Source organism: Odontomachus brunneus, unplaced genomic scaffold (assembly GCF_010583005.1).
Source record: "Odontomachus brunneus isolate Ranch 3 - 2012 unplaced genomic scaffold, Obru_v1 Obru_scaffold_005, whole genome shotgun sequence".
NCBI classification, from domain to species: Eukaryota; Metazoa; Arthropoda; class Insecta; order Hymenoptera; family Formicidae; genus Odontomachus; species Odontomachus brunneus.
In genome coordinates, this window is record NW_022639455.1 from 3,407,212 (window position 1) to 3,417,565 (window position 10,354).

General features: G+C 37.2%; 2 protein-coding genes across 8 annotated transcripts in view; both read right to left on the reverse strand.

Annotated features, from left to right (window-relative positions):
• Window positions 1–6,966, reverse strand: LOC116848715 (E3 ubiquitin-protein ligase RNF13-like). Of its 4 annotated transcripts, none has more exons than XM_032825121.1 (9): window positions 6,450–6,966; window positions 5,235–5,583; window positions 3,888–4,080; window positions 3,557–3,768; window positions 3,287–3,461; window positions 2,959–3,029; window positions 2,489–2,576; window positions 2,187–2,390; window positions 1–1,957 (listed from the first exon to the last, which is right to left on the reverse strand). In XM_032825121.1, the coding sequence occupies exons 2-9, from the start codon at window positions 5,412–5,414 to the stop codon at window positions 1,764–1,766; spliced, it is 1,317 nt and encodes a 438-aa protein (XP_032681012.1). In that variant the 5' UTR covers window positions 5,415–5,583; window positions 6,450–6,966; the 3' UTR covers window positions 1–1,763. The 4 variants fall into 4 exon arrangements, with proteins under 4 accessions (XP_032681012.1, XP_032680995.1, XP_032681003.1 ...); XM_032825104.1 differs by having other exon boundaries at window positions 3,287–3,470; XM_032825112.1 differs by lacking the exon at window positions 6,450–6,966 and adding an exon at window positions 5,774–6,052 and having other exon boundaries at window positions 3,287–3,470.
• Window positions 6,967–7,579: 613 nt separating this feature from the next.
• Window positions 7,580–10,354, reverse strand: part of LOC116848669 (uncharacterized protein DDB_G0287625) — a 9,074-nt gene continuing 6,299 nt past the window's right edge. For all 4 annotated transcript variants that reach the window (XM_032825018.1, XM_032824996.1, XM_032825005.1 and 1 more), the window contains one exon: window positions 7,580–9,389. In XM_032825018.1, coding sequence (XP_032680909.1) covers window positions 9,231–9,389 — 159 coding nt within the window. In that variant the 3' untranslated portion in view covers window positions 7,580–9,230. The remainder of the gene's footprint in view (window positions 9,390–10,354) is intronic.

The following is a 10,354-nucleotide window of genomic DNA, read 5'->3' on the forward strand; positions in this document are numbered from 1 at the left end:
TAGAAAATATAAATATGTTTTATTTTTATTAGTGTTACATCTATCGTTAAACAATAAGATAATAGCAAATACTTGTGTCCCGATTTGACGATTATAAAAACAAATAAAAATATCTTTCGCGTATCGCGTTTATATAATAGAATCCTCCAATGCTATTTACATATCTTTTTACAATCCTACCACGTTGCCGTCACGCCGTGCGCGTTGATATACTTGATGCGTTCACAAGCATTATTTTCACTTTTCCCAAGAACTGAGTCATATTCGTGTACATGTTTTTAATATACGAGCAACAAAATACGGTTCACCGCTCGATATGTTCTCGCGGCTCTCTTTCATCAACATCTCCATACGAGCAGATCTATCCACTTTGCGATGAGGTAATACAGCCATGAGCGTTAGCGCGGATAGCTGCATTTGATTGAAATAATGTGCTATTGCCTCTCATTAAAACGTGATTTTAGTCCCCGTTGTCTCGTCGCGTTCATTAGAAATCGAATGAAAACGTCATTTATGACAGTAGCGAAATTTACGTGCGACAACTGTCAGCACGTTGTATTGTATCAGCCCATTTCATAAGTACTATTCTACCTTTTATATAAAACGGTCCAGTAGTAATAATAGTAGTAGTAGTAGTAGTAATAGTAGTAGTAGTAGTAGTTCGATAGTATACTTTGGATAACAATAAATCTCCCGTAAAACTTAACACTAAAGATTCAACTTGATCAACTTAGTGTCTAAAGTAATGTAAGTTGCAAGTAATTACATCATTAAAATGTTCACCATCTCGGTGCAATCGTCCACTATCTGCCGCAACTACGAACGATATCTTACGTCCTGCACTGAGAGAAATTCGTGTGTATATTTTTGGTCTCTTGATTGTTATATATTAACAAATAATATTTACACAGAGCCGATATATAGCCAACAAAGTTATTTCCGTCACTCTCTGCGTTATCACCCAGCGCTCGTCACACGCCGTTAACGTAAACCGCTGTAATTGCTGTAAACTAATCGCTTATGCATCCTATATCGTGCTTAACGGCTTGGTAACTAAATGATAAGAACGCAATTTCTTCAATAATTTTTCAATCTCGTGGAGCGCAAATCAAGTAGGCCAAGTGGTCCTTAAAGTTAAATGTACGAAATAATATAAATCATTAAACAGTGAACTAGAGCTCGCAGTCTTACCTACATAATAATTGAAAACGAGTTTTGACCAGGAATTCCGATAAATCGGAGAATAAAGTAACGTCACTGATATCTTTTGATCTCATAAAGAATATGTTGTATAATCAGTTTGCCTTATCAAAGTGTACACTTGTTCATATTTCAAATTTAAATTTAAAAAATGAATGTTTTCCGAACAGTGTCGCGATCACGTAATAAGAAACCAGATCATCATCGATCCCGTGAATATATATATAGTAGTCAGTAGTGTATGCATTATTTGACGCAGGAAAAGAAAAACAATAAAGGATAATATAATATAACGTAAACCCATCAGATATGTGTATATATGTGTGTATGTGTGTGAGTGTGTATACTGGACGCATCAGCGCGAAAGAATATTTGGCATAAAGCAAAGTCATAATATCATTATCTGAGAGAAGTATGGTGACTCGCAGACGTTAAAAATACTACCTACTTTCGGATTATCCATCCTCATTGTATGCCTGTCACTTCTATTAACGTCCACCGACCCGCAAGACACGCACGGTTCGTAACATGCGACGACGACGGTCGCAGACGATGTCAGGCCATTATGTAATGACGTCGTTCCTGCTGGAACCGGCGGCCGGAATTGCGATCGTGCAATCGGAATTCGATGTCGCGGAGTTTAACGAAGCCCTCGTGTTCCGTGCTGGTACGATTTGTACAACAGATGCTGGGTACTCTTGAGCGCCCACGTATAAATTACTATCGCTAACTGAACGTTGTAGTTCCTGTGGCTCGCCTAAATAGATCGAATAAGAGAGAGAAAGAGAAAGTTATATGTATACATATGCATATATACATACATATATATATATATATATATATATATATATATATATATATATATATAGAGAGAGAGAGAGAGAGAGGGAGAGAGAGGTAGAGATGGAAAGAGACACATTGTGAATATTTGTCGCACGCGTACGGCGCATGCGAAAAACGCGAATAGAATTAGCATTGAATCTCACCGTTTATGCTGTGGGTATCGGATACCATAAAAGCGGTGCCACTGGATGGCTCACCGGCGCTAGTACTGACCCTGTCGTCGGTAGCGAAGGATTGCTCGGAATCCGAGCTATTAACGCTAGAGTTACTATCCTGCCTGGTCTGGGTCCTCCTGGCTCTGTTGAAGGGATTCTCCCTCTGTCGCGTAAACGTTCCTCCTTGCGTGCCTGGAAGAATAATTTTTTTTTTATCGTCACGTAACACCACTAAATCGCCAGAAACGTCAATTAGTTTATCGATCCTAGAAGAGAACATTCGCACGCACCATGATGACCGTCGCGAATCAGAGGTGTCGTGTCATCGGCATCTGAATCACTCTCGTCGGTCACTACCTGCTCATCAGCCGTAAAAACCTGTGCGATATGGTAGGAGAGAGTAAGTCTCGATGACTATCGTCAGGATTTATTCTTAACAATCAGTCTTAGAGCGAGAGTCCTCTCTCTAGGTGGCACACAGATCTTACAGTACAACCCCGTACAACGCGGTCAAAAAGGTGCGACAAGCCATATAAAACAGTATCACTCCTGTATAACGCGACATCTAGCATATCTCGCTGTAGTGACGTTAGAGAAAGTGAACGTTTTTTTTTTTACAATAAACAAAATAACTTTGAATTTTATATGAAAGTTTTGTATAACTCGATATCACGTAACGGTATCACCCTCTCCCGCGTTATACAGGTGTCTACTGTAGTGCTACAAACTCTGAGATAGTCCGGAGCATCCGCCAACGAACCTTTCTCTTGCAGACGGGACATACTCTTCGATTTTTTGTCAGCCATGGATCGATGCACTTTGAATGATAAGCTGAAATTTATTAATGCATTATTAGCAACTTGATACTCTGATTAGCTAGAATGAACTATTTTCGTTTCGATAATTCGCTGTTAGTCAAAACGTGCACGTGACGATTATAGTCGGGTTTGGAGTTTCTTACTTTCTAACTTTCGAAATACTTAAATTAGTTTAAATTTTCAAACATTTACAATATAATCGTTACAGAATCATAAGAATCTCACTAGACATCGGCCTCATATTCGCGATTTATGTACAGAGATACGCACCATGTGCACATGGTAAAACTCGTAATTTCTCTCCCTCCACGTAATCGTCCAAGCAAATGGCACACGTCTCATACGGATCACCTTTCGTGTACTTGTGTGTAGGAATCTTCTTTAAACTGGAACTAGGTAGCCTGTGCCGCCGTTGTCGTCTTCTGTCCTTTATGCATCTAACAATCTGCACAGCCCGTAAACCACCGAACCATCGAACGATCAATACGAGAGCTAGGCGAAATATTACGCGATAGATTTTGCGCTCTAATCGCAACTTACCATAAAAATAAGCATGACTAGAAAACATATTCCGACAACAATGGCAAAAGGCAAAAGCAGATGTGTATTAATATTGAACGGCAGATCATCGTTAATCAATACAAAATACTGCTGGTTGTACAAATAATTTTCTTTGAGAACTATTCCCGTAACATCGCTGACAAACACTGACGGTATCGAAATTCCTATTGGATCCTTCGCCGACATCGGTTCTGAAACAAGCGAGATGAATTATCTTTTCGGGATAAAGATTTAAATCTCTCCTTTCTTATCAACACAAAGATAAACGTGGCAATTGAATCATTACAATGATTAACACGCGGCCACTTACCTAATTCATTGCTGTTCACGTTATGTATAATAGCAGCATCGTATCCAGCTTTTTGCGCCATTCGAACTTTTATTTCGAAGCTACAATTGTAACGTCGTATTAAAACTATCCAATTATTATTGTAACTGATATTATTTGGCGGACCCTGTATCTCATGGCACGCATTAGGGGGATCGGAATAGACTACCATGCCCTGGTATAATCACAGAACTGTGAGTGCATGTATATAAACCAAATTTATCATATTGATATATAAAGTCTGTCCTTTTCAACTCGACTAGATTGTACTTTTGGCCATTAAAATCATAAATGTGTATAACCTAGCATTGGAAGGAAAAGGAACAAAGTTCTAGTATAGCGCTACATTCAGAGAAAAAGACATGATGATAGCAGCTATATAGGTGACAACTATAGTCAGACAAGTTTAGTATGAATTAATGTGTATACACACACACACACACACACACACACACACACACACACACACACAAATATATACTGTATTCAAGTATATGTTGCTTGCTTCAATATTTCACAAGTTTATATATCCGCTAATCTATTACAAGTCATAAGCATTAAACTATTCCTAATAGACTTTGAATCCTAATAAATTTAGTATTTCAATCAAGAATAATAAATTAAAATAAAAATTTAGTATGCTAACTACATATGGTCGAATCAACTTTTTCTTCAATAAAGTTTTGCAATATTCTTGTAAGAAAGATAAGTTCCTCTTTTGTGTACACAATGATGAGTTTTCCTAAAATTTATGATATATTTTAAGACTTATGACAAGATATATTTTAAGACTTTAAGACAAGAAAATTGTATCTAGTGAAGATAATCATCACTTTAAATGAAGCAAATTAAGCAAATAATCGTATTTCTCAGCAGTATATTTTATATCTTATATGATATCTTTCTATGTGTAGTCTAATAGGCTACTTTATAATCAGTACAACTAAAGCTGTATGGTTACGAGAGCTATATAGTTCTCTTAATTATTCAGCTTTAGTCACAATACAACTACAAAATAGTTTATCAAACTACATACTTTAATTATACATGCAAAACTTGTACAGTTGTCACTTACACTATTATTTTATAATACAACTATTCTGTAGTTATCGAAACTAAAGCTGGATGATTATGAGAGCTATATAACTCTTGTGATCATTCGGTTTTAATTTTATTAACTATAAAATAGTATATTGAACTATATATATATAGATTATATATATAAAACTTGTGTAGTTACCACTTATGTAGTTGTCGCTACCATGTCTACTCCTCTGAGTTGAGTCAAAAAGAACAGACATGAGAAAACCAGACGAATTGAAGACATACCTTAATTCCATCGGTCGGTATTAAACCTCCAAATCTGGCGGGCATATCTCGAAATTCCTCCTCGATTTGGTGTCTCGCCTCCGCGGAAAACACCAAGATATCCGCGCGGCCATACGCAGCGCACAGAATCAGAAAGAGAAGCCATTGCAGGAGCCGATGGTTCAAACAACACTGTCGCATCTTGTATCGCTCAGAACGTCCACCTTTGCATCAATTTCAATATCGCACACGAGTTCCTCTAGAGTGGCTCATTATACAATCGCCAGATCTACTTCGCGGTTATCGCGGAGGTTGCACCCGTGGTAGACACAAAGTACATTGTACGGAGATCGTAATCGGAGCTGCTACTCTGTAAGAGGCGAGATGCATTGCGCTTTATCTCCGTGTATGACAATGTATTCCGCCGTAAATTCAAGTGATTCTTTATAATGTGCATCAGATAACAGAAATAAACAAACAAGTTAGCCTAATAACTTGTCGGCTCCACGCAATCCCAAAATACCGTCGACACACTTATTCTCTCACATACACAGACTTACCGCGACGTTTACTATGCGACGTCTGACTATTCTCTCTTTCTTTCTCTCTCCCTCTATTTTTCAAGAAAAAGAGAGAGAGAAAGAGAAAGACAAAGCGAATTAATCGCGATGCACGAGTGACTGTGAACAATCGCAATGTGTTTTTCAAGGTCCGCGTCGTTTATTAGCATAACGATGAAAACCTCAGCTGATAGCAGCGGTTAATCCGGCGCCGAGAAAGAAAAGAAGAGACAGACAGACCATGGAATATGTAGCAACACCTGTTGTCATCGATAAGGAAGAAGGTTTCCTTCCTTGACTCACCTCGGAGAGTCGACGGGTGTGGGCTCTTGTCTCTCTCTCTCTCTCTCTCTCTCTCTCTCTCTCTCTCTCTTTCTCTCTCTCTCTCTATCTCTATCTGCTTGAACGAGACACTGACTCTCACTAATTAATGTAACGAGTGAGCTAGCGTGACGCGCGCGCTGCCATATCGCGTGCGTGTATTCACGCGGAACGCAATGTTCTTCGTAGCTGTTTGACGGTTCTTATCGCGGCGATATACGGCTGATTGTCGGCCTACGGTGTTATGCGACGATATATTACACGGAGACTCGGACTCGCGTAATTTCGGCGCGACTCCCATATTCGCCCTCTCGCTCGTTCACTCATTCGCGCAAATAACAACATCGATACATACCGCCGAGAGCATTTGCGACTCTCGATTCACACGCGACCATTAGTCACACCGTGTCGCGTACGCTCTTTAGCCGGCCATTAATAAGCCAACGAGGCTGAACTCTTCGAAGATCGTTGCTCCTTCCACCATTCGCGCGGACGAGCCCGATATTCGCGGACTCGCGACTTCGGAAGACGATGCTTGCCGGATGTGCTTCTTCCGCGTGATATGATCGCTCGCGTCACCACGATACGGTCGACAGCAGCCACATTCACGACGTTCAAGCCGTTACGACCGTGTCTGAACTTTTTTCGAGGTTAGGTGCGTCTTACATTTGGATGCCGACCGCTGCGCTCATGGCTGAACAAATTCCCGTGATATTGACGATGAATGTGTCGATACACGACGCGAGTGATGATCAGTGCGTCACTGGAGTCGCACGCGACGTTCACGAGGACAAATTACGTGATAAACTCTCCGCGTTGAGCTGTCAGCTGTAGAACTTTAACACGCGGGAAGTGCGTAGACGCGATTGAGACGACGAACATGCGCACACGGTGTCCATTTAATTTTTAAATGGCTCGATATTTAAACGTGATTAGAGCGGACTAGAGAAGTTTTTCAAGTTTTCCAACAGTTTAAAACATTGCAAATTCAAGTGAAACATAGTGTGACACGCGAAATATTTAAACAATTTGAATAAGTTCCGCAACTTTATAGTTTTTGTATCTTATAAAATATAATTTTCATATTATTTGAATGTATAATTTTATCTTTTGGTAAGATAAAATTTTATACGACTATTATAACACACGTATATACGATTATTATGTAATTTTACCTTATGAAAAGATAAGCTTACTGTAATTTTAATATAATTATGAGATATGATTTTATCTTTTTATATAACATTTATAAGATCAATTCTATATTTTTACAAGATGAAATTATACTTTAAAATTATATTAAAATATTATACCCCTTTTATCTCTTTTTATGAGATAAATTTATAATAATAGTTATATACGTTATAATCGTACGACTTTATCTTAAAAACATAAAATTATCATATATGTTTGGAATAGTTCTTACACATTTAATATAGTACTTCAGCCGATTTACACTTTAAAGGGAAAGGTGGGTAGAGACGATTTTAATTGACACATTCGACCTTTATGTATCGAAATGCAATTAAGTATGCATAATTTCGTTGAGAAATTACGGTCAAATATTGCATGGTACAAATCTTAATGATACAATTTATCTTGTTTAATGCGACGTAAAAGCGCAAGCGATATTAGTAATATCACTTAATCTCGTGTTTGAAAGTATCATGATCACGTAATCACTCGCATTCACAATAACTACGTATTTCGAGGTACGTACGTGTGTACATCTGTGCTAAGTATTTTACACTATTTTGTACTTGTCTCGCTTAGAAAATCGTGCGACGAACGAATACAATAAGCGGCGTGTCTACTTAACACTCGCGCGTGCGTGCAAGCGCACGCGGAAATTGGCCGTACGATCCATCGTTGTTACTATCATCATTACAATTCTATCAGTTTGTTCTTAAGATATAATTACAAGAACAATTCTATATACATCGTGTCGACGTATGTATAACGAACGCTATTTATAAAAGACACTGTCATGTCTGAACCGTGACACACATACGTCGTTGTGCCGTATTACGAAATAAAGCTTTTTATAGGAAAGAAATAACGAAGTTACGAAAGATTCCTCTAAAACAATATGCTTGGCTCGTACCCAACGCATACGTATTTGAGTAAATTTACATTACGTTAGTACACAGGAAAAATAATTCCGTTAGTATGACTTTTCTCTCACTTGGGAGCCAGATACAAAACTCAGTTGTGAGAACAGAAAAATTCCTACGTAACTACTTGCCTCTCAGTTATCTCAGCCGAATTTTAATTGCAGCTGGATGTTCAGACAAATGTTTTCAGTCACAGTAACAGAGATACCATTTCTCGTCGGGGAATCTTTCATCTGGCCCCCGAACTGAAATTTTTCTTTCCTGTAAATTGATTATGACTTCGCACTCTTTTATGAAAGGCTGCGACGATAAGAGAAAACGCCGCACATTCCGCGGAAATAAAATAAAAAACTCAGCCGCTCCGTGCGACTGAACTCGCCGATCGATAAATAAAACTTCGCGAAAGCGTCAGTCCGCGTGATCAATATGCATTGTGTTAAATTATATAGATCACGATAAAAAAGTACGAATGTAACTAGGCTAAAGTACGTATTTCACCCGCTCTCTAAGAACCACTTTCATCCGCTTAAGCTAACCGTTTCAGTAACTTTGCAGGATTTCAACTAAAATAGCTATTGAAAAAAAATGGAAAGTAAAGAATTATAAGTATGAGTTGATAACGCTACTGTTAAATATGAAAGTACACGTCCTAATATCCTAATAGAAAATTTGACGTGCATTTTTATGCTTACTTTATTGTAGCGTTACTCTAATCCATATTTGTAACTTCTCATTTTTTTCTCCAATAGCAGCTAAGATGGAATCCTGCAAGATCACTAAAGCAGTTAGTTTAACCAGAGCTTGGCAAAAGTGACCCAAAAACATTTACTTAAGATTCTTTACTTATTAAATAAAGATATCGGATAAAGATATCGGAACTCGCTCAATTCAAGGCACCAATCTGTACGATGTCGAATGTCGATTCGACATCCGCCAATTTTTGAATGCGTTCAATCGAGAACTTCACTCCGCGATTAGCAAATATCCCATCGTAACTGTAGTCCCGTTCACGTGGCACAAGTTTAGATTTGTCCGCGCGAGAATCTATCGTCGAGCATTCGCGCTTTCATGAAGATAGTCTTCTTCTGTGCCTGATCGAATCGATTGACTTGCAGATCGATGTCTCTGTCGAACGGCCTTCTGGTTGAACTTCCGCTCAGCTTCGCCTCCTTCTCTTCTTGCTGAAAAGTGAAATCGTATGTACTTCTCGGTTTGATCAACGAACGTATGAAGACAAATGCACGGAAATTAATTATATATTAATTTATTTATTTATAGAATTTAATAAAAGAAAGAAAAAACGGAATATAATTTATGGAAATATCTCCTAAAGAAATATTTCCCATTTAAAGAAATATTAATAGTAGTATAATATTAATATTAATATACTGACAAGTAAACCTACCCAAAAGGTACACTCCGATTTCTTTTTGATTTGGCACAAATCTAGAAGTACAGAAAATATTTAGGTCATGTTTTTTCATATTGGTCCATTTTGAGTTTCACAAGCAGTTTATATTCAATGTTCTTTCTCACTCTTATCATCAACAAGTACAACAAAAATGCATAAGAAATAAAATTGAATACAAGATATAGTTAAATAATTTTAACAAAATCGGCATAATTGAGACACGAACCATTTTAAATTTCTTTAGCCGAGATTCCAACCGAAATATTTCAAATCTGTGCTAAATTAGTCAAAAATGGTTTGAATCTTGGCCAAACTGAGAAATTATTTATATAAATAATTTTTGTTAACTTTTTATGTTTTGTTTAAACATTTTATTATTTATACAAATAATTTTATATATTTGACTTCATATTCATAATCAGCAAACCAAAAACGTCTATATCTTGTATTCAATTTTATTTTTTATGCATTTTTATTGTACTTGTTGATGATAGGAGTGAGAACATTAAAAAGCTGCTAGTGAAACTCAAAGTAGATCAAAATGAAAAAAATATGACCTAAATATTTTTTGTACTTCTACATTTGTACCAAATTAGAAAGAAATTGGAGTGTAACTTTTGAGTAGATTTACTTGTGAGATACATTCAATTATATATCAGACAATATCGGAAAACGCTAATAGAGTTTTGAAATATATCAAGAGATTCAGAAAAAAAAAAAAAAAAAAAAAAAAAA